Source organism: Patiria miniata, unplaced genomic scaffold, assembly GCF_015706575.1.
Source record: "Patiria miniata isolate m_02_andy unplaced genomic scaffold, ASM1570657v1 HiC_scaffold_24, whole genome shotgun sequence".
NCBI lineage: Eukaryota > Metazoa > Echinodermata > Asteroidea > Valvatida > Asterinidae > Patiria > Patiria miniata.
Window position 1 is genome coordinate 9,182,617 of NW_024037063.1, and position 25,097 is coordinate 9,207,713.

General features: G+C 38.8%; 1 protein-coding gene across 1 annotated transcript; it reads left to right on the plus strand.

Moving 5' to 3' along the window:
* The first annotated feature begins 898 nt into the window (after nt 1-898).
* On the plus strand, nt 899-23,322 carry LOC119731898 (probable serine/threonine-protein kinase pats1). The gene is made up of 12 exons (XM_038205185.1): nt 899-994; nt 6,030-6,128; nt 7,223-7,417; nt 7,730-7,840; nt 10,539-10,679; nt 12,493-12,687; nt 13,228-13,383; nt 14,732-14,921; nt 20,785-20,951; nt 21,365-21,439; nt 21,898-22,141; nt 23,036-23,322. The coding sequence occupies exons 1-12, from the start codon at nt 899-901 to the stop codon at nt 23,320-23,322; spliced, it is 1,956 nt and encodes a 651-aa protein (XP_038061113.1).
* The last annotated feature ends 1,775 nt before the right edge of the window (nt 23,323-25,097 follow it).

Here is a 25,097-nt window from a genome sequence, read left to right on the forward strand (position 1 = left end):
CACATGCTGTGTCCCGTCCATTGATCTCCATACGGAGATCAATGGTCCCGTAGTGGTAAAACGCGCCCTCTTGTGTCGCAGCACGGAGCCCATATGGAGGCCAAGTGTCCGGAGAAAAGAACTTGTCCACATTTCGGCGCGAATGTGCGAGTGCGGTTACCCCCCCCCCCCTTGACATCAAAAGCTGTATACGCCACTAGCCTAGGCCCACTTGGAAGTAGAGCGTCTCCAATTAAAAAAAAAATTCGTAATGATAAACTTTCTCGAGTGGGGACTTATCATAGTAAAGGCACTTATTAGACTTTAATTAATTTGCAATATTTCCACCTTTTCCCAATACTGATACATTATCGGTTGATTTTTGATGCATTATCGGTTGATACAGTATCCGTTCCGTGGTGATACATTATTGGATACACTTATTTTGTAGTTACATTATCCGTCGACACGTGATACATTATCGGATACAAAATTTACTACACTATCAGTCAATTTTTGGTACATTATCGGTTAGTGATACAATATCGGTCATTTTGTGATACATTAACGGTTGGTGAGACGTTATTGGTTGGTTACTACATTATCAGTTGTAACACAGGCTTATGTACACGTGTATGTATTAATGTCGCCAAAGCTTTCACATTGCTCAATGAATGTGACACAGTAGTTTTGCTTCTTCTGTTTAGCACATTGACATGGAACCTTTACAGCCTAGCCCTACACACCAACTACAATCATCATCAGCAGGTTAGCAATATTATCATGTTAAGAATTGTTATGCTTTCACATTTCATTCAAATAAGAGAGTTCAGATGTTTTGTAAACATTGTTCATCAAATTAACACCAGGTGGGAAGCATATACCGGTATCAAGGTCATTCAAAATCATTGGAAAGGTAATGTCTGAGGGAGTACATACACAACAGAGTGCAGAACAGCCTACTCTCAACATCTGGGACTTTGCTGGCCAAGATTTGTACTACACAACGCACCAGGTATGCTCTATTTTTAGCTGCGGACAGCATCTCAACAAGTCGTCGTGTCTCTCCGTTAGTTGTTCGGTCGCTGGGTAGGTCGGTGGGTCGGTGGGTCAGTCGGTTGGTTAGTTGGTTAGTTAGTTAGTTAGTTGGTAACAAACATTCCAGTAACAGCCTTGCATGGGTATAAATCACCTCGTCCCCCGGGACCTGGCAATGGGTATATATCAAATCTTGCCCTGGCCCTCTGTTGTGCCACGTTAATAGATCCCAGTCTACCAATTTAATGCAGTCCTGGAAAATCGAGTCACTAAGGTAAAAAGCTGATTTTTGTACTGGAAACAATATTTTTTTTCCAGAAATTACATGGCACAATCATGCATGAACACAAACGCGTTGGCCCGCAGCTTCCGAGATCATTTCGAGCTTGTTTTGAATTAAACATTTACATGTAATTCTGTGCTGTATGGTGGGGCAGCTGCTATGCCACCTGCATGTTAGTATGCCTGAGGTGATATTCAGCCTTTTAAAAGCCAGAGTTCTTTCCATACCAGGATTTCCATACCGGCTTTAGACCGAATAAGGAGAGTCCCGCTCTTAATTCAAAACTTCAAATTAAATAATTTTTTTGTTTCCTTCGATGTCTCTTCATGATCATGACTATTGTAATGCCAGAAAATTATCAATTCAAATTTGAAAATCTGTTTTTCAGTGTGTTACAGCCAAAGATCACGTATATGCTAACTTTATTAATATCACCATGTTTGCCCATCTTACTGCTCGATTCCTGTTCATTCTCAACTCAAAAGACTCGAGAAAGCGCTTTGCATTGAACAGCCTTATCCTTTTATACCCTGAAACTCTTCGTTTCAATTTGAAAATAGGGGTGGCTGTCTAAACAATCTCATGTCTTTACAACAACAAAAATTGTTAGGAGTTTTTCTTTATTTCTCTTTTTTATGCCCCGCGGCGAAACCGAAGGGGCATACTGTTTCCGCCTTGTCCTTCCGTGTGTGTGGACGTGTGAGTTTGTGTTACATACCCTATGTGGACTTGTGAACAAAAGAGGTCCACATAATGCAGGTTGTGTTAACCTTATGTGGACTAAGCCGTGTCCACATAAGGTTTTGCCCTTTCTGGAAAACAGGTTTAGAGGCATTTTTGGGTTAGGTTTATCTGTAGCAGAATGAAGAGAAACACTATAGGGAATCATAAAAAAAAATAGGGTTAAAAGAGTTTTCACAGTTTAAGTAAAGTTATTTTTTGTACCGAGTTTTCTTAACTACACGAAAACAAAGCAATGTCCACACTAGGTATGTAATGTAAGTCTGGGTGTGTGGGTGTGTGTGTGTGTGTGGGTGTTTTGTATTGTATTACGCTCGAGGACAGACAACAAAAGGAGCACAAAGGGGCCTTTGACCCTCGGACGACGGTGCCTATTGTTAAAACCGGTCCTCAATCGTACGGTTATGTGCTTAGTCTATGGGAAAGTGTTATATTAGAGGGACAAAGGGAAACACAATAGGTTGTCCTCAGGCGTATAGTAAAAAAAGACTGTGTGAGCTTGTCTTACATACGCAGTGTGGACTTCCGAACAAAAGACGTCCACATAATGTAGGTAGCAGCGACGAAGTGTGGACTTGCCCACGTCCACACAGTGTTTCCCCATTTCTGGAAAACAGGTTTAGAGGCATTTTTGGGTTAGGTTTATCTGTAGCAGAATGAAGAGAAACACTAAAGGGAATCATTGAAAAAAAATTGGGTTGTAAGAGTTTTCACAGTTTGAGAAAAATGAGTTTTTCCACTGGTGTTCCTTAACTACACGAAAAGAAAGGAAAGTCCACACTAGGTATGTGAAACAAGTCGGGGTGTGTGTGCGTGGGTGTGTCCGGATAAATCTTGTCAGCGCGATAACTTGAGAAATACTTTACATATGAACTTCAAATTTGGTTTATAGATTGTCCTTGGCAATTCTAAGAAGCCTGTTGCATTTGGGGCCGAAGGGTCAAGGGTCAAAGTCAAAGTGGCTAAAACAAAAGAAATGTTGTCAGCATGATAACTTGAGATATACTTTACACATGAACTTCAAATTTGGTTTGTGGATTGTCCTTAGTAATAGTAAGAAACCTATTGCATTTGGGGCCGAAAGGTCAAGGGTCAAGGTCACAGTGGCTAAAACAATAGACATTTTGTCAGCTCGATAACTTGAGAAATACTCTACATATGAACTTTAAATTCGGTTTGTGGATTGTCCTTGGCAATTCTAAGAAGCCTTTTGCATTTGGGGCCGAAGGGTCAAGGGTCAAGGGTCAAGGTCACAGTGGCTAAAACAAAAGAAATGTTGTCAGCGTGATAACTTGAGATATACTTTACACATGAACTTCAAATTTGGTTTGTGGATTGTCCTTAGTAATCGTAAGAAACCTATAACATTTGGGGCCAAAAGGTCAAGGGCCAAGGTCACAGTGGCTAAAACAATAGAAATTTTGTCAGCGCGATAACTTGAGAAATACTTTACATATGAATTTCATATTTGGTTTGTGGATTGTCCTTGGCAATCCTAACAAGCCTATTGCATTTGGGGCTAAAAGGCCAAGGTCACAGTGGCTAAAACAAAAGAAATTTTGTCAGCGCGATAACTTGAGAAATATTTTACATATGAACTTCAAATTTGGTTTGTGTATTGTTCTTGGTAATCCTAAGAAGCCTATCGCATTTGGGGCCGAAAGGTCAAGGGTCAAGGTCGCAGTGGCTGAAACAATAGAAATTTTTGTAAGCGCGATAACTTGAGAAATTCTTTACATATGAACTTCAAATTTGGTTCGTGGATCGTTCTTGGCAATCCTAACAAGCATATCGCATTTGGGGCCACAAGGTCAAGGGTCAAAGTCACAGTGGCTAAAACAAAAGAAATATTGTCAGCGCGATAACTTGAGAAATACTTTACATGTGAACTTAAAATTTGGTTTGTGGATCGTTCTTGGTAATCCAAATAGGCCTATCGCATTGGGGGTCGAAAGGTCAAGGTCACAGTGGCTAAAACAATAGACATCTTGTATTTATTCTGAGATCATAGGGATTAGGGATTAATTCATATAGAACCTACTGAAGGCACTAATGCCGTCAATGAACTTTCCATGTGACCAAGGTACATAAGTTGATGTTAAAAGAGTGGTGTTATGTCATTGGAACAGCCACGGTTGCGGGACATTTGTGTTTGTAAACAAACCTCCCTTGTTTTTCATGGATGATAGGTAAATTCCGCGACTTTTAAACGGTAGGCCACATGATATAAACATGTAACTTTGACTAAAGATCAAACCAAATCCTGAGATGCGCATATGACTTGGACGTCGTGAAGAAGTCATCAGGTATCGAATTACAAGCGATTTTATCTGAAAAAGTGACACTTTTTGTTCGATTGTAACTAATTAACTAAATGAATATTCATATTCATACTTTTGACCTTACCTTCCTGAGTAACCGGAAGGTCAAAGTTAGGAGAGTTCAAAATATAGAAATGAGCCTCAAATTATAGCAAATCATGATTTTTTTCTCCAAACGGTTCACGTGGTGATAATGCTGTCAATTTTGTGACGTCATCAAATTACAAACCGTTTAAAAGAAAACATTGACAAAATAGTTTTAACTATCCCTTTTGGACTAAATAGAGTTTCGTGTTCATTTTTCTTGAGTTAGTAGATGGTGGTTTGGTAACACCACTGATTCCAAGGCACAAAACCACTTGACCTTCACTTTCGGTGTTGCCGAAAGTGCAATGAAAATGGAATATAACTTGAAGCATTTTGCTATAGACAAATGAGTTATGGAAATGTTTAGTTAGGATTGTCTAACACAAAAAAGTCATATGATGTCATCACCCGAAATGGCGCCATCTTACGTCACATCACATACAGTTGAACTTGCTTACATGTAAAAATTCATTCGTTATTTTGTTTAAACTGCTTTAAATATTCCTTTGACAACCGCAAGTGACCTTTAATTATTCTTCTTTACTCACCATTATTCACCATTTGACCCGTGCCTTTTTTAATGACTGTATTAATATCAAAAGAATAAGGATACCCACGTCATCAAACTGGACGTTATGTGTTGTTCATTCATTATGATATCTATATTTTCAGAGGTTTTTCACATCATGATGAACATTTATCCTCTCTGAACTAAATCACTACTTATTTTGCACATTTTAATTATTCAAACTGGCATTGTTGTAGTCGAGTTCTTCTTTCCGAGTACCGAGTACTGCCGAGTACTTAGGTTGCCGAGTACGAGTACAAGTACGAGTACTTGTACCTCCGAGTACAAGAACGGGTCTCTGAGTACGTGCACGTGTACTTCCAAGTACGAGTACGAGTACGAGTACTTGTACTGGTACTTCCGAGTACGAGTACGAGTACGAGTACTCGCATTTCCGAATACGGCCATACAGCAAATGGTTCATTGTGCGTAATTGGCCCAGGCCCAGTCAGAACGATATAGACCCCACTCACGGCTAGCTGTTAAATGTGTTTGTCCGGACTTGCACAGAGAAAAATTAGGAAGTCTCGATTTCTCCACAAGCCAATCAACCATTTCAAACTGAAAGTATCGATAAAATAAGGCCATGGTAAGTGAAGCTATAACATTAGTCCCCGGCCGAGTAGTGCTATTCAAGTACGAGTACTTTAATGATCGAGTACAATGTTGACATGTCGAGTACGAGTACTTTGCTGCCCGAGTACGAGTACCGTCATTTCGAGTATGAATACTTTGACATTCGAGTACGAGTACGAGTACGAATACTTCATAAAAAGTACTCGAGTAGTACTCGAGTACGAGTAACGAGTACGAGTACTACAACACTGCAAACTGGAAATAACGTATACGTGTACGGGGGGATAACCAGAACACTTTCCTTATTGATCTTTTTAAGGTACCCCTCTAAAACTATAAGTCATCAGTGTTTGTAAATGTGCATTTCTAAATGTTCTTTTCAACTTTCATTTTGTTTGTATATACATGCATTTAAGTACATTTAATGTTCTTGTAGACATTCCTGTCTTCTCGGGCGATCTACCTGGTTGTTTTCAACCTCTGTCACGATCTTGACGAACCAATGCCAGTCCAGGATCAGGTAAGATGTAAAGATGTAAGCACAAATTGTCTTGCTTGGAACGAGATACATATCGAAACTTAGTTTCAAAGCAATAATTTTATCTGTAGTGATCTAAATTAATTAAAAGGCAACAAACGAACACCTTTCGTAACGATATATATCCAGAACAAACCATGTGTGTCAGATTAATTATATGTGCTCATATTTCTCTGCCATCCACTATTTGGCCTACTGGTGCTTTGTTTTTTATACTAAAAGAAAACATACTTTTATATGGACTGATTGATTTCCTGCCAATTTGGTCATCATGTTGATTGCAGTTAAGAACAACTACATGTACATAGTTTCCACAAAATTTCACAATATTTTTAAACTTAATTGTAGAATTAATAGGTATAATTCTATTTAGGCTGTTTCACTTATCCTTAAAATACCTTGAAAATGATTGCCAGATATCACTATACATGTACAAGTTCATGCAGCATGAATGTTATTACATGTACATGTTGGTATATAATAATGTTTTGCACCTTATACCTAAGGTGTCAAAGCGCTACACGATAATTATCCTCCCTGTTCATCAGGAATGACATAATTTTTCTGCAGCAGCTGATACCCATGTATACACCTAGGTGGAGAAAGGCAGTCGTAGAAAACAAGCACCACGTTCCCCGTCAGGGTTCGAACCCATGTACCACGGCACATGATTTGAACACCGTAACCATATTACACCACAACACTCCACATTATCATTACATGTTGGTATGATAAAACAGACCAGCAGATTAAATGTACAGTGTCCTTAAAACAAATAGCAACCTGGGGAAATGTAGAATATAAATTCAATGCATGACTCAACAGTTACTATTCCTCCTTGCTCAAACCATATACTAGTCACACCCCATCCCAGATTCTTGATTCACACAGACGTGCAAGTTTTAGTATTGCTTATTCACCCATAATTCAAGCCAGCAAGTCATACATCGTTCCAGTTCATGCTTCCGAGGATGGGTACACTTGGTAGCTTGAGCTACACCGGTGTGGTCTCTAAATAAGTTCTAGCCAAGAGTATTAACTTTCCTGTCCGTAACTGTATCTAAGATAACACCTTTGTATGATATCACCAGGGGAGCGGCGGTTCCATCACATCATATAGGACAACCCCGATTCAGTATCTAGATTTCTGGATGCAGTCGATTTTCACCTACACCAAGGAAAACTCCTCACAAGACGTACAGAAATCCCCACCAATCTTCATAGTTGGTACAAACAGAAACAGTGTTGGCGGGGATGATTTGCCAGACAATGAACGTAAGGCCTTGGTGAGTCCCAACTTTCTGTTTATTTTATGGCATGAGAAGTTGAGTCTATACAAAAATCACAGAGTGTACTTCAGGGCCGCCTCAAGTGCGTACTTGAGGTACTGTGTTTTTTCCCTCTTTTTTTAAGGAGGAGATATATCAGTAGAAGAGATATACCAGTAAATATTTCCAGTTATTGTTCGCACTTTCTAAATCAAAAGACTTCTGCTTAACCAATGGGTCAATGAGGAACTGCTAAATATTTGAATGTGCAAAATTGTTCAGGAAGACCATCTCTTTTGACCTTTGCTCCCGTCTTTTTTCCGAGCGTAGATAGATGAGATATTTACACGGATACGACTTGAGATCCATGACAAGCCGTACAACAGATATGTGGTTTCTGAATTCTACGCAGTAGAGAACTCCCTGGAAGACAACGTGAAGGTACTTTTATGCCTTTTTTTAAACATGCTTAGCTGAAAAAATCGGGATACGTGTATAAGAAAATAATTTGTTTTAATGTGAATTATCAGATCTTTGACTAAGCCGGGACTAACACCTGAGCTCAAGCTTTTTTCCAACAACCCTTGCCTTAATGACTATAGATTAGCCAATGACTATAGATTAGCCCCCTCCCCCCCCCCCTAAAAAGAAGAGATTTAAGGGAATGTTTATTTCTGCATTGAGAACAGATTCTAAGATTATAGTGGCCAATTGAATATTCCTTTAAGTAAACACTTAATGGGTATATGTCACATGACACATCTTTTTATAGTGCAAAGCGCTTTGAGACTGGTATGAAGTGCTCAGATAATGAGCACCATATTATTGTACATGGTGTCCTGAAAATAATGGTGCATGTAAACCCCGCCATTCTTAACAAATTTTCAATCAGAATTTACTGCAAATATTTACATAACCTTCAAGGTTGCAGATTTAGCCTTAGAATACCGTTTGTTTAATTAAGACTGCTTTTGTAAATTCAGAGATATCTTTGAATAACCGTCAAGCCAAAACAAAAATCTATGCCACTTTTAGGAAGCGATTGCTTCAAAGATCAGACAATTAAATGTATATGGCTCTTTTGATAAGATTATCCCTATATTGGTTTAAGACAAACATTCCATTCACACAACAAGTATTTAGGGTTTTGTTCTTATGTTGAAACAATTTCATAGTAAAGACAGGTTCACTTCTTTAAAACTTCAATGAAAGAGTTCAATTAAATAGTATTCAAATATTGAGTGGCTCAGCGTGGAATGGGAGGAATATTATCGCAAGGTAAAATCTGGACTTTTCCATTTAACGAGGCGAAGCCGAGTGAACTGGAAAAGTCTAGATTTTACCGAGCCATAATATTCCTCCCATTTCACAATTTAAAGCCACTCAATATTTGTTTTGTATAACTGACATATATATCCTTGTCATTTGATATATCTGAACACAAGAAAACTGAGGGAAAATGTATTTCTCTCTTCCAAACCACCCCTTCAGCGCTGGCTCTTTAGAACAATACGCGCTACGCGCAACGCTGAACCCGCACACCAGCATGCATTAAACAAATATGACATGGCTTGAGGGTGGACAGTCGATATTCGCTCCCCGAGGTTTTGGAAGTTGACAAACTAGTTCCCGAGGCGAAGCTGAGGGAACTAGTTTGTCAACTTCCAATACCGAGGGGAGCTAATATCGGCTGTCCACCCGAAATGTTATATTTGTTTTACTATACCTCATACATATTCAGTATTCATTGTGTTGTATTTTTTTGAAAACTTGGCCAGTTCACCAAATGAATCGTATTGCTCAAATTCACTGGTTCAGTTCGTTTACAATACAGTGCACTATAAATACATGATGCATCTCTTTTGTCCATAAATATTCTCTAGTTCGGGAAAATAACGCGCCGTGCAAGCATCTCTTCGTACGTGTGTAGCTCGTTTGGGCAGTGTTCGCGCGTGCGTACTACACCCGTGCGACAGTTCCAAGATTAATTCGTAAAGCGCATGCGTAGTAGACAGTCGCATGGGTAACCCGTGCGACAGTCTACTACGCATGCGTATTTACCATGTGCGTGAATCCTCGCGCACGCGCTTGGTAAACAGCAAAAATAACATCTGGCACGTGATGGTGAATTGACCAGTGTGAGTTCGGCCCTCGATCATGAATATGTATCAGGTATAATGATTGCACACAAATACCGCGTCGTGATCCTAACTGTTAAATAGTATTTTCCATTCCCTATGGGCGGATAGTACTTTTTGAGCCGCGGCGTCAATGGGAGCAATAACGAATGTCACGTGATGTGAGTCCCACCAATCAAATGACTAGGATCTGTATGTTAGTTATATTAAATTATAATTATATAATTATATAATCGACATACAGATCCTTGTCATTTGATTGGTGGAACTCACGTCACGTGGCATTCGTCATTGCTTCCATTCATGCCGCGGCTCAAAAAGTACTATCCGCCCATGGGGAATGGGAAATACTATTCAACAGTTAGGATCATGACGCGGTATTTGTGTGCAAATGCATGCTGGTGTGCGCGTTCAGCGTTGCGCGTAGCGCGTATTGTTCCAAAGAGCCAGCGCTACAGCGTTGTGTTTAAACATTTTCGTGAAGGGGTGGTTTAAAAAAGGGAAATACATTTTTTTTCCAGTTTTGTATTGAAAAAAAAAAGTTGAAATAAATCAAATGACAAGGAACTATAAGTCAATTATATAAAACAAATATTGAGTGGCTTTAAATTGTGAAATGGGAGGAATATTATCGTTTGGTGAAATCTGGACTTTCCCAGTTCACTCAGCTTCGCCTAGGGAAATGGAAAAGTCCAGATTTTACCTTGCGTTAACATTCTTCCGATTTCACGCTGAGCCACTCAATATATGTATAATATTGCACACTCTGCTTAAAAATGTTAAAATCACGAACAGTTAAGTGATTTGGTTTTAGACTAGGCCTATACTTATTTTAACTGCTTTACAGAAAGTGGCACAAAATGGGCTTCTTGGCTTTGCCGTTATTCAAACATAACTTTGGATTTACACTAGCATTTTTAATGAAGAAACGGCATCCTCAGGCTAAATCTATTACCTTAGAGATGGCGTAAACATTTGTTTTATTTTGATATCTTGAACAGATTGAAAAACTACGCAACCACATAGAGAGCATAGCAATGAAAGAGCCTTACATGAAAGAGAGAATCCCTTTGAACTGGCTGACCTTTGACGATGAGAAGGCAAACATAAGTGGTGGAAAACCTGTTATGACACTGAAGCAGGTACCAACTTGTTATGTTGTGTAGCTTTAGCACATATATGTACTTCTTATGTGAACTGAACTCTTTCATTGGTCAATGAACAAAATTGAACATGTACATGCACCAATAGGATGTTAAACTGTGTTCCAATTTACTTGCCTCTGGCCAACAGTAACATTCATATCATGCTTGGGAACTGGATCCGTAGTTTCATGTATAATTGCACGCGGTACCCAAGTTAATCAGATGCAGTCTAGGAAGTGGCTGACTCAGGAGCCTGCCCTAATTTTTTAAAGCTGGTGGTTGGAGCTTAAAATATGCACTCAGACCCCAAGGTGCATATTAAGCGGGGAATGGTGCCTCCCCCACCCTACCCACTCCTTTTACGGCGGCCGAATGACCAGAAAATAATACTGGCCAACTTCCAGCACGGAGAGTGTTCGTGATCACCCCGTCAGCAAAATGTTCTATGCCACTGGTCCCCCAGTTCCCCAACAATAGAGGGAGCTCCAAGACTTCCAGTGAGGTCTGGCTTTACTGGTACTCAAGCCTTCATAGTACCCATTTAATGTGTGTTATACATGTAAATAAGTAAAGTGGGGGTGTGGTATGGATGTTGATCGGATTTTTATAGTTGACTGAAAATAAATTAAAACTTTTTTTTTATTTCTATTATATCTGCTTTATAGCACGTGTTGTAGCATATGCAACACGGTCATCACATAAGAAGTGCAAAATTATTTCCCTTGAATTTGGTAAATTTTGGCTATCTGGCTCATTCCACTCCGGAAGGTATAGATGAAAATCAGCCAACACCGTATATGAAAGGACAAACAAAATGAGGTTTAAAAAAAATAAGTTATTAGAAAAGCACATGTGAGCGGTAATGTTCAGTTTTTTTTCTGGAGACCCGAATGCATAGCATGAAAAAAGGAAACGCATGGCATCATGGCTTTTGGTATTTCTGCATCATGCTACTACGTGTGTATATATGATTCATTTGATTTTACAATTTGATCCTGCAGCTGGGGGTTGATGTGGGAACAATGGGATAGACAAAGAGTAATTCAGTCCCCAGTGCTTACTTTATTTCAAACCCTTCGTTTCCAATAGTAAGCCCTGGATAGGAAACTTCCTTCCTGTATCCTGATTGGATACCGCAATTTGCTAATAATGGATTTATATCGTGTAGCTGGTGTTTTTAATCGCCAAAGTGCATTACGTGTTTTCACGATCATTCGTCTGCGCCTTCTCAAAAATACTCATCTCCTTTCAAGTTTGCTCTTTTAAATATGAAATGTGATACTGCATAATGGTGGGCCAGATTGTAACATTAGTACATTAGTACTACAAAAATAGTGTTTCGGCGCGACGAATTGATTGGGGGTCAGGTTGGCGTAGCGTTACTTTCCTCGCCTTCCGGGTTCGAATCCAGCCTGGGTCAATATGTGGATTGGGTTTTCAGTCCCTGCCTGATTCCGTTGGTTTTCCCCATAATATCTTCTGGGCTTTTCTTCCCACCTCTAAAACTGTAATCTCTTCTCATTGTTTTCTCTCTCAGTTGGTGTGATGTTTCCCATGGGATGCTTTACCGACTATAATGATACAGATACAGATACAGATGCTGTTGTTACCCTAGACACCGCATACAAAGACAAACGCTAATGTAACGCACATGCAGGCACCAGACTATTCCTCATTTGCATATATTGTTAAAATATCTTGCACATGCAAATGATCCAATACCAGGGTGAGAGAGCAGGTAGTGGTGGGCGCGTACGGCTCGACATCCTGGGGACGACGTTGTAATTCAGTGTCTTCATTGTGATTCTAGGTAATGGATGGCTTTGAGATTGAAGATGAAACTGAACTGCTGACGATGCTGAAGTTCTATCACGATCTGGGCCACATAATATACTTTGGAGGGGATGGTGAAAGTCAGGCGCTGAAAGACGTGGTCATTCTCAAGCCACAATGGCTGATCGATGCCTTCAAGAAGATCCTCACTGTTAAACATCCAAGAAAACAGGTAAGCCTGTTAGGCATTAGAAGACCTTGGTATACAAGGTATACACCAAGAATAAGAAGGTTTGTCATTAAAATGTATAAGGTCAAGGTCACAGTGATGGGATAAAGAACAAAACAGTTTTGGGATGGAAAACTTGTACATAACAGTATAGGCAGATTTTATTCGTGATGGGAAATGCTTTTTACATTCGGAGTTCTAGTTTCTGCGGCGTCCAGTGTGGCTGTAGAGACTGATATGTTAGTGGCTTATTCGGTGTTACACGTAGCAGACGAAAGAAGATCTCTGCTTTCAGCAGGCCCTCTTCTCCGCTCTGCAGCAAGCTGGTTATTTCAATCATTCATTAATACGTCTATTTCAAAGTTGCTGAGAATTACAAACGTACAACGAGTCGATAAATAAAAACTTATAAAAATCAAAATGTGAAACTCTTTTTGTTTTAACTTTCCTCGTAAGAACAGGCCCTATTGTTTCCTCAAAACCCTAAATTACTGATTAGTTCATCATCTGAATAAATCGAAATCAATATTTTTTTCAATTGAGAGCAAAGAATATGCCAATTCTTGGGGTCGACTGAAAAACAATGGCATATTGGATGATTCGCTTATCGACCACATGTGGCAAGACATCTTTGAGCACAAAACTGCCCTTCTGGACCTGATGGACATGTTTGACCTACTCTGTGAGCGATTGGATAAGGTACGTCTTGTTTGCATTCACAGTTCAAATTTAGAATGCATCAGGTGTAAACAGAATCGATGACAGTGAATTCAGCGAAAAAAATACGGACTGGCAGTACATGTTTCGATACATGGGAGTTGCTTTAGCCATTGTCAGTCATATAGCGAAGTAATAACGCAGACGTAATTACGTTCTTATTACGAGAGCCAATTTTTCGAGAGATCATTACATGAGATACATCTGTAGTCCTTTGGACGTACCCTTACATTGAACATACACTAGTTGCAATGGTTGGACTGGTCCAATGGACCAGGACAACACCCAACCAATGTAAGTCACAAGTCTAGTTCTAAAAATAGCCCTGCTGTCACAGTTTAAAGTAGACTGTTTTCTCCACCCCCCCCCCCCAAACAATATGGGGACCGGTAGCTAGCTTCCATTTACAGCCATTGATTGGATCAGCTCTGTTTGCGCGTGCAGCATGATTGCGCAGCAATCAGTGTTCAACTTTGTGCATGGACATTAGTTGAACACACGGTCATAAAAACTGACTCTTGTCTTACGACACAAAGTACGCAAAACTGCCAGTGTCTCCATGAAAGCAATTTTCAAGCATTTGAACTGAATAGGTTTTAAATGCTGAACAGTTATGCCCGTCTCTAAATTGATAGTTGGCAGAGACACTTTCGAATTCAGCAAAAAGCGAAACTCATAGCCTCTTAAATTGTATATTCGTGGCCTGTTGCCATTTTGCACCAGGCTGGTCTGGTTGCGCGCAAACATTACCGTTGTGATTTTGAATACAGGAGGCAGGATTCAGACATATACACGCCATGCATATAATTTGCATACATTCGGCTGAAAGCCGCTAGTGTATTCTGGATTCACTACTAGCTACCTGTCCCCATATTTGAAGTCCAAAGGACAATGGGGTCAGGGAACCAGACTAAATGTAAAGCAGGGATACAGGACCAGCTTAGTTCGGTGATGAAACTTTGCTATAGTTCGACCAGAGAACTTAAAATATACGGTACATGTTGAACACATTGATGCAGGCACAAGGTAAATTAATCAAACGGTGACCTGAGGCAGTGGCCTGCCCGAAATTGAAAAACCAGTTATCTTGTTTTATAAATAGTGAAAACAAATTATTCACAATTTCGCTATATTTTGTGGCAGAAAGTGCGTAAAATCTGTGAGTACATAAAAATGTGTCCCAAACCATAGCCTGAAGCCACTCTTTGAAATTCACTGATATTCCTATAGGTTGACAAACTGTAGATGACGTCTTTAAGCATTTCAGAAGCCCAAAAAAGTATTTCAGGTAGCATTTTACTACTGTAATGTATAAATATTTCCACTGTAGCCGTCGGAGGAAGAGCACGGAAGCCCTGTTTCATCCACTGCCGCCGCACAACATGCCCAACCTTGTTCTGCAAATGCATCTTACTATGTGCCTTCAATGTTGCAGCGTCGGACAAGCTCACTTCAACATGAAACCGTTGAGAATAAGAACACAAGTGTGTTCTTTGTGGACTTCAAAGGATTCCTGCCTGGTAAGTAACGGCTGGCATGCCTTTAAACAGTAGATATTAATTGTAATTTGTGTACATCAGACCAGTGTCACTTATTTTGACGGCACAAAACGGTAGTATACACACAATTAAGAAACACCCTTTCCGGGCGTGACTGTTTGTTAACTAGAACGCGTTTTTTTCGTCATTCACACTGGTATGCCTAACACAAACTATGGGTTTTTTTTTTTAGGTCCTTCCATCTTTGATGAGCCAGTCCTTTTTCTTGGTTCTTTTTGTGTGTTTTTATTTAACGTTGAACGAAGAAACTGACGCGCTGGGTTTGAACCTGTACAAACTCCAGTTTGCCGTTCCGGCTCTCTACCAACAGAACTATCAAATTTTGTATTAATTGGAAAATCATGCAAAATTGTTACCCCACGCAAGTCTGGCTTTACAAAGAAAGAAACGCGATTCAGATATTTGTACATTTTGCCATGATACAATAGATTACATTTAACACTTTTTCTGGTCATGTAAAACGGTTAAGCCCCTTTGGAACGAAATTGCAAAGATAGCTGCGCCGGAATATGGTAGATCGAACACTCTGTCCGTGGAGAATATTCCTTTCGGGCTGGGTGAAACCCATAATAGCTACCGGTCTTTAAAAACTCTGAACAACATAGGTAAACGGACAGTGAGCCGTTTTAAATATGGCCAGTGCTCCAACCTTATCATTTTTTTGAGCAGAAACTCCAGCTTCGTCATATGAATGTAACGGATTTATCATTTTTGTTGTGTAACAGCAAGTATTACCAAAGTGAACCAATGTGAACTCTGTTTTTTGCATTTAATCGTGTAATTTGTTCTTAGATAATTTTTCCGTGCTTTTTCAAAATAGTGACAGTCATTTTTACTTCTCTGACATTGAAACGGATATGAAACTTTGTGTTAAAAATGGCACTGTCCTCATATGTCATCAATTGCCGAGAAATGTCCTCTCCTCACCTTATGTCATCAAATGTCGAGAAATGTCCTCTCCATTTAAGGAACAATTCAGAAACGGAGTTCTGGTGGGGGGAAGAAACCTGAAGTAGCAGTAGACGATCCGACATGAGATGGGTATTACCTGTCCATTCATTGTTATCAATGGAGTGAGTATTACGCATCAACTGGTAGTGCTTCAAGTCAGTACGACTTGGGATAATAATATATATCTGTGAAGTAGTGTCTCTCTGGGATAATATTATCCGCACAGTGAAGTCGGTAGGGCTTAGGACTTAGGATAATTTTCTCTCTTGCTGAAGTGGGGTCTCTCTGAGATAATATTATCCCAGCAATGGAGTCAGTAGGGCTTGGGATAATATTATCTTTTCATGCAGTGGGGTCTCTCTGGGATAATATTATCCCAGCAGTGAAGTCAGTAGTGATTGGGATAATATTATCTCTTTATGAAGCGGGGTCTCTCTGGGATAATATTATCCCAGCAATGAGGTGAGCAGGGCTTGGGATAATATTATCTCTTGATACAGTGGGGTCTCTCTGGGATAATATTATCCGCGTAGTGAAGTCAGTAGGGCTTGGGATAATATTATCTCTTGAGGAAGTGGGGTTTCTCTTGGATAATATTATCCCAGCAATGAACTCATGAGCAGGGCTTGGGGTAATATTATCTCGTGATGCAGTGGTATTCCTCTTGGATAATATCCCAGCAATAAAGTCAGCAGGGCTTGGGATAATATTATCTCGTGATGCAGTGTTGTTCCTCTGGGATAATATTATCCCAGCATGGAAGTCCGTAGGGCTTGGGATAATATTATCTCTTGATGCAGTGGGGTCTCTCTGGGATAACATTATCCCAGCAGTGAAGTCAGTAGGGCTTGGGATAATATTATCTCGTGATGCAGTGGGGTTTCTCTGGGATAATATTATCCCACCAATGAAGTGAGCAGGGCTTGGGATAATATTATCTCTTGATGCAGTGGGGTCTCTCTTGGATAATATTATCCCAGCAGTGAAGTCAGTAGGGCTTGGGATAATATTATCACAGCAATGAAGTCAGCAGGGCTTGGGATAATATTATCTCGTGATGCAGTGGGGTTTCTCTGGGATAATATTATCCCAGCAATGAAGTCCGTAGGGCTTAGGATAATATTATCTCTCGATGCAGTGGTTTTTTTTTCAGTACAGTTAGTACTGCTTGGGATGTTATCTCTCCAGGAAGTAGGGTCTGTCGGTCCATAGTTATATCATCAAGTTGACACTTACAGTAAACCACTACACCTTGTGAGTTCTTTCACAGATAAGCCTCATGATTCAATTCGAGATTAAACTTCATACAATTCAATTATTCAAATAAAGAAGGGATCATGACACAAATTGGCATTTGTATCAGTCTAATGGCATCATTTTTTTGTAAATGCAGTATTTAGCAGTTATTCATATCTGACCTCCTATTATCAAAAAAACGTTGGGATTATCCTCACCAAATTTCACTGGTTTCCATTTCAGTCAAGTGCATATGTACATGCCTACATGTACACATTTAAGCGCATGGTCGGTCAGACACACATTACTACGGCTGCATGGCATCAGCTTTTAACGTGTTTGGCGCATCTAGGTATTTAGAAAAGCTGTAAAATCCTACATGTTAACAAGAATATAATTATCATTGGGTTAAAGATGTTTAAGTATATGTAGCAGTGCACAGATGGATACAAAACAATTCAGATGTCACTGTATAAGAACAGCTCAGCATTTTATTTCCCTATAAAAATATCAAAATTATACAATAGCATAAAAAAATCTGACAAAGGTTGAATATTGACATTTGTGTTACGGTCTCTCATTTTGTACATGACATTTAAAAATATATGTAAAAAGGGCATTTTTTGTTTGAGAAAACCTGGTAAATTTCAAGTTTTTTTTTTATCTTAACAAGTTTGCCTGAAGACCAAGTAGTTTATTTCTGTCTTGGTCATAAAATTAATATTGCGACAAAAAGATGTAAAGGTTTTTGCATTATGAAATTTCACAAGTCATTCTCATGTTCAATTTCATGTACATGTACTTTCCATTGCAAAAGTGGTTGTTCTCTAGATTATATACTGGTTGATGTAGGACTTAAACAATGGCCATTTAATACCAAATATTTTAAGTTGCAATTTCTAAACAAAATTCATGACAACATTACTACATCACTTCAGACTTGCATGCACGTAACATAATCCAACTACCGGACCGAGCACGTTAGACGTATCAACGTTTTGTGACATCATTATGACGGTACAAACTTATGCCCTAATAATACTACCACAGAAATAACATTTGTCATGCTTTGCTTACTAAATATGGCTTAAATATTCAAAAACTTCAAATACTGTCACAAATGTCAAGACGCCATTATGAATTCACCATATATGTTACCTATAACATTCGTGTAATACACATGTACCTGCTTAGCAAGCAAGTTTCAACCCTACAGACCAAACACCTCATGACATCATGCTTTGTTTACACGTGTGATTTCCTACGAGAGGTAGGTGGGGACACGAGCTAGTCACCAAGCTTCCATAGGAAAGGGCACATGTTAACAAAATGCGACGTCGATTATGCTTAACCTACATGTAACTCCCTAGGGGGTGTGCCATTTCATATTGAAATTGGAGGATTCAGAAACTGTTAAGGCTATAGTCTATTCTCCAGATAAAAACGATGCACTTGTCATCATGCAACTTGTCATCCACCAACTTTGTCAGTGGGCAGCAAGGAATTGTATTTTGTTGGCACAATTGATCAGTATAGCGTCACAGCGTAAAAAAGGTAATGTGACTTTACTTTATGCCAAAACTGCTGGGCTGAATAAATTTTACTTATTTACAAACATAGATTTCAAATCCGGTGTTAAACAGAGTGTTTAAACCTCACATTTATTCCCTTTATTCCCTTATAGATATCAATGACATTTGAAAAGACAAAATATGTCATCATGGTGTAATTTGATGTAAAGACTAACGTATGAAAATTGTTGGGACATTTTACAGCTTTTCCTTTGAGAGCAACAGTTTAGTGAACAATAATCATTAGTATTACATCGCACAAAACAATCTCCATAAAAACTGATTGAGGTTCAATTTTTGAAGATAATTCATAACAAAGTTTTAGTAATAAGTAATGTATCAATCATACATGTATTTGGCTATTTACTTAGGGTAAATAAAATAACGGGATTTTATATCATTTGAAGTACCTCAGTATTAAGTGTTCAATTTTTGCAGTGAGCTTGCATTTCACTGATAGTTCGAATCTAACTGTTATGGAAGGACACAAACAATTCTGGATAATATCCAAAGTTCTATCCAAATATCTCTAGTTGAGCTGCGCTACTTAGATGTAAATGTTAAGTTCAGAGAAAAATAGCTCAGAGAAAGCCCACTTAACAGTGTAGACTACAATGCTGGGATAATATTATCCCAAAAGACCCAGCTATTAACACCACAAAATTCACCGCTGGATAACATTATCCAGAGACCCTACTGACTTCATTGCTGGGATAATATTATCCTAAAGAAACCCCTCTACATCAGGAGATAATATTATCCCAAGCCCTGCTCACTTCATTGCTGGGATAATATTATCCCAGAGTGACCACACTGCATCAGGAGATAATATTATCCCAAGCCCTGCTCACTTCATTCCTGGGATAATATTATCCCAGAGAGACCCCACTGCATCAGGAGATAATATTATCCCAAGCCCTACTGACTACACTGCTGGGATAATATTATCCCAGAGAGACCCCACTGCATCAGGAGATAATAGTATCCCAAGCCCTACGGACTGCACTGCTGGGATAATATTATCCCAGAGAAACCCCACTGCATCAGGAGATTATCCCAAGGCCTGCTCATTGCTTTGCTTGGATACTACTATCCCAGAGAGACCCCCACTAGATCAGGAGATAATATTATCCCAAGCCCTGCTGTTCTTTTCAGAACCACACATACTCAGAAAAGAGATTTATTCACATGGTGCTACCACAAACGTATTTGTCTTGGAATAATATTATCCCAGAGAGACCGCACTTCATCAAGAGATAATATTATCCCAAGCCCTACTGACTTCACTGTGCGGATATTATCACAGAGAGACCCCCAATGCATCAAGAGATAATATTATCTCAAGCCCTTCTGACTGACGAGATAATACTACATGTACATGTACATGTACATTGAAACTCATCCACGCAAATGGTATGGACTTCGATTCTGGGTTAATAATCATCACAGAAAGATCCCCCTTCACGCTGCAGATTTCAATGTTGGGGTAATATCCTAGAGAAACACCATTTTGTGGACAAATTATCATTGTCCTTAAGCCGTCCCACCTTTATTGATGCACTATCAGTTGATGCGTAATACTCACTCCGTTGATAACAATGAATGAACAGGCAATACCCACCTCATGTCGAATCGTATACTGCTACTTCAGGTTCTTTCCCCCACCAGAACCCAATTTCTGAATTGTTCCTTAAATGGAGAGGACATTTCTCGACATTTGATGGCATGAGAGGACAGTGCCATTTTTAACACACAATTTTATCTTTGTTTCAATTTCAGAAAAGGAAAATGCCTTTTACTCTTTGAAAAATGCGTGAAAATATATCTTAGCACAAATTCCACGAAAAATTGCAAAAAATTTAGTTCACATTGGTTCACTTTGGTAATACCGGCTGTTGTGTGTAAAATTAGTAGTGCGTATCATAGAGCAGATGATTAACTGTACATCATTTTGTTATTCATTTGTTGATTAAAATGTTTGAATAAAATAGAAAAACAAATAACTATCCAGCCCTCATCTAGTCAGTTTACCTTTGTGGTTTATTTGAACATATTTTATTTTCCAGATGGTTTGTACCATCGGTTAGTTGTGCGAGCTTTGCGATGGTCTCAAACATTTGGTGGAAAAGATCTAGATCCTGGTCTGCTCTATGATCGAGCAAATGTCTTTGTACACCACGATCATGAGTTTGTTCTGCAGATGGTGCACCGAAAAGATCTTGCATACATCAAAGTAAGTACATTGTCTAATATAAATAGTAAATGTTTAATATGTGGATATAAATAGTGTTAATGCAGCACAATAACCTCCTCAACTGTTACTATAGGAGAGTTGGGGAATCACAGGGAGGGATACTTCACACCATATGGCAATGAACCAGTAAACACATGATGTATTTCTCCCACTGGGGCTATCAAAAGCGCAGTACTATTCGTTCACAGACTCTATAGGCCATTGTTATCATCCCCCCTGGTATATAAAAAAAAACACCTTCACAAACCACAAATTAAAAATAAACGTATTTATTTATTTTTGAGCAAAGTGTGTGCCCTTCCTAACATTATGTAAAACTCCAATGCTTTATCCTCAAGAGTATTTACTTTAGTTGCTGTATTTAATGACGATGACCTTCCCTGTGTTTATAGGTGAGTGTCGCGAGGCTGATAGTCATTCCAGCCCCACAAAATGTCAAACCACCTTCAACTGATGTCACGTGTGAGGTATGCTAAATATATATATAATAACCATCATAGTATGCCGACAAATGTGTGCGACAGTCTTAAATTAAAAAAAAAATATCTCACGTTCCATCGATGTTTTCCTTGCTTTTCTCTGGGAAGGGGGACTATGAATAAAGCATGCTGAAAACCGTGCATAAGAAATGTCATTTTCCCTTTGTAAATGGAAGGTGTTTGCTTGATGAGGTTTGTCTTTTGTACAGATAGAGTGCATATAGGTTTAAGTTTGTCAAAAATAGTATGGAAGACATAAGTTAAAGTCACCACTTCGTGTATAAGCATGGTAAGTATTGTATACTACAATGCACTCTCTCTCTCTCTCTCTCTTTCTCCCCCCCCCCCCCCGTCTCACTCCCTCTCTCTCCCCCTCTCTCTCCCCCTCTCTCTGTGTATGGAATTTCAATTATCACATGAGCATAAATATAATTATTTCACAACAGGTTAAGGACTTTGTGGAAGAGCATCTGCAGAGTTTGAAAACCACGTGGATCAAGCGAATTAAGTACTGCATCAGTGTCCAGTGTCCCAACAAGCTTGAAGAACCCCACTTTCTTCCACTGGATGATTGCTTGAAAAAGCCAGAATTTCTCTGTCGGTTTAAACATTGTCGAGCCCTTATCAAAACGGAAGAAATCCAAGCCATGTTCAAGCAGGAAAGCTCCGAGGAAGAAGCTTCCGCTCGTGGTAAGTGAAGGCAGTGGCGTAAAACCCTGTCGGCAAGGGTGTCGATGAGGGATGACCAAAAATCATAAAATTGTCTGGCCATGGAAATTCGAAAGGGGAAAAGGGCGCTGTTTATAATATATATTTCTTGTTCAAACTTGTAAACGTATACGTCCCTTAACCTTATATCAAAACGGTGAATTTAAAGTGTTTTTTAGAACTGCAAGTAAGTTAATACATTTGGACTTTTGGAAAGTTTGAAGATAACTCAAAATCAGATCTCACCACCAAACAAAAAGTGGGGGAGGGGTGGCCGGGGGTGATCCAATGGCCCACCCCCACACCTCCTCCCCCTCCCCGGTCCAAAAGTTGAGGGATTAACACCCATGAGTGAAGGCAAGTGATGATTATGTTGAATTCTGACCATCATGTCGTTGCTTTTAATGTTATTATATAGAAATGACATGAGTACAGGACATGCAACTTGCTCCGAAAAAGTTCATTACAATACTTTTTTGTGTGATTTTTTTAGGGCACATGATTGGCAATGTACACACACACAAACAAGTGGTGCTGGCGTCTTATTTTAAACCACATTATTTTGTCTCTTGTACTGATCCAATCATTCATGTGATTATGCTGGTGTTGCCGCTTTAGTAAATTTGCTGATCATGTGAAACAGACATGAAACTTGTCAGAAACAGAATCTCTTTCAAAAGGGGACAACTTTGTTAATTATAATTAACCTGTATTCAGTTTTTGTTCTTTTATTGATGCGTGTTTGCTTCCCTCGGTGCATTATACTGCGTTGAGACATGCTTAATCATCATCTGTCAATTTAACTGAGATAGCTATTTGATTGAATATATTCTTGCAATGTGCAACTTTTTTTTCCTTCTATTTTTGCCTGCACAGCCGATAGACAGCCGATGAGTGATATCCTTTTCAAAGAGATAGCAAAAGACTTTGGCAAAGAGAGGGGGGAGGATTTGGCCAAAGAGCTGGGAGTCGAATCAGAAGAAGTTGACACGAATAAAAAAGACTATAACACTAGCGGGGTCAATGAGCAAATATTCCAAATCCTGTCACAGTGGAGGGAAACGCGTGGAAATGAAGTGGACAAGATGCGAAAAGAGCTCATCGATGCACTGATGACGGTGGGAAAATTTGGGCTTGCACATAAAGTGCAGACTGAGTACTAAACTCAAATGTAAATGGTTTTGGCCAGATCATCAAACAGAAGAGCAGATCCTTTTTTTCGTGAGAGGTAAATCGCAGACTTGAAAAGGGATTAGTTAATAACAGTAACTTGTAAAAGGCATTTGCATGAGAGCGACATTTAATCTTCAAAGAACAGTTATTACAACCTATATGACACATAAGAAAGTGTTGAAAACCCGTCCGCTTGTCACGGTTGTTTAACTACAATCATTGTGGTTAAAGACAGGTCAAAAAGTTGTTATTCTTTCACACAACTCCTAAATAATTTAAAATCATGACTAGATAGAACGTGTAGATGCATCATTGGAAACCTGGTACATGCCAAAGATTTCTTTGATTATCAATTTAAACCTCTTCCTTCATCTGCGTTTGTTTGAAAACAAAAATAGATGAATGTGTGCCACATAAACTGAAATACTTGGGAATGATTTTTTGAGTCAAAATTCAAACAACGCACATAAATAGGTTCCAAATGTTAATTTTTTGCCATTATATATATACGGTTAATTTATTTCGTGTTAAATCTGTATAATAAACACGTGAAATAAGTTCAACTCACTCAACTGCTAAAAGAAGGGTTCTTCATCAATTTGTAGGTCAGCAGTCTAACCACACAAATGAATATTAGGCAAAAGGTTCCTTTTTTTACCATCCTAACATGTAAAATGTGTAAGTGGTATATTGTGAAGTAAGTTCTACTTCTATCTATATAGTCTATTTCACTCATTCGCAGAAGGAAGACTTATTCACCAATGTTATTACATTAGTTCCTTGTGCTGCTCTTTCAAATACTACTTACATGTTATCTGATGTTGTCAATTCATCTTCTACTTTGTCTGACTCTCCCTCTGATGTTGTAATAGTCCATTATGTTACTTGTTTGATTTCTTTGTTTTTATTTCCTGCATTATTTCTTGACTTCTGTTCTCTTCAGCTCATATTTTATTACTCTGTTTTATCCCTTTGTAACACAATTTAAAATCGTTTCCATTGAAAAAAAATGTTTCACTTCTTGATGCAACTTAGTGTATATAATTGTATCTGCCCCAGTACTTTAAGCACAACAGTTTTGTAACTCCTCTCATTTGTGATTTGCTTCTATATATCATGACGACAGAAATTAATATCTAGGCCTAATGTTGTTTAAATGTGAATTGGATGTGGTTTTTGAAGCTGTTTTAGAAAGGTCAATGACCAGCTGTAGTATGCTGTAAGGATTGTTTGCCTGTACGTGCAGAAATATATTATACTATATATATCCATTGAGTTATTGTTTTGAAATCAAATATTTAGAAGCCAAGCTTAACCTCGAAATGATGTTATTATCATTCTTATCTTGGAATATTCATATTATCCTTTCTACTAACTCAAGCAAGACGAAAATCATCACTGAATAACAACATTGTTGTAGAAGTACCTTAGGATTTAGGAGTTCAACAAATCCACATACCGGATGTCTCTATAATATTAAAGTTTAATGAAATAAATATTTCCATGCTGTCAAAGTTAGATATTGCTTTTGGAGCTATTTTTGAAAGGTCTATGGCCAGCTGTAGTATGATGTAAGGATGATGTGACTTTGTTTTGCAGAAATATGTTTTACTATATATCTGGTGCATTATTGGTTTGATGTGTGCGCATAAAAAAGAATATTGAGAAGACACTCTTCAAAATGATGTTAATGTAATTCGTATCTTGGAAGATAACTATTATCCTAGTTAATTACTCAATCAAACTGAAGATTTTCACTCATCAT

Bases quoted from the DNA above. Each gene is read 5' to 3' on its own strand.
- LOC119731898 (XM_038205185.1), top strand. From the start codon at position 899: ATGTCTGAGGGAGTACATACACAACAGAGTGCAGAACAGCCTACTCTC. The intron at 6,129-7,222 runs GTAAGCACAAAT...TGATATCACCAG, and splicing joins ATCAGGTAAGATGTAAAGAT to GGGAGCGGCGGTTCCATCAC. The intron at 7,841-10,538 runs GTACTTTTATGC...TATCTTGAACAG, and splicing joins CCCTGGAAGACAACGTGAAG to ATTGAAAAACTACGCAACCA.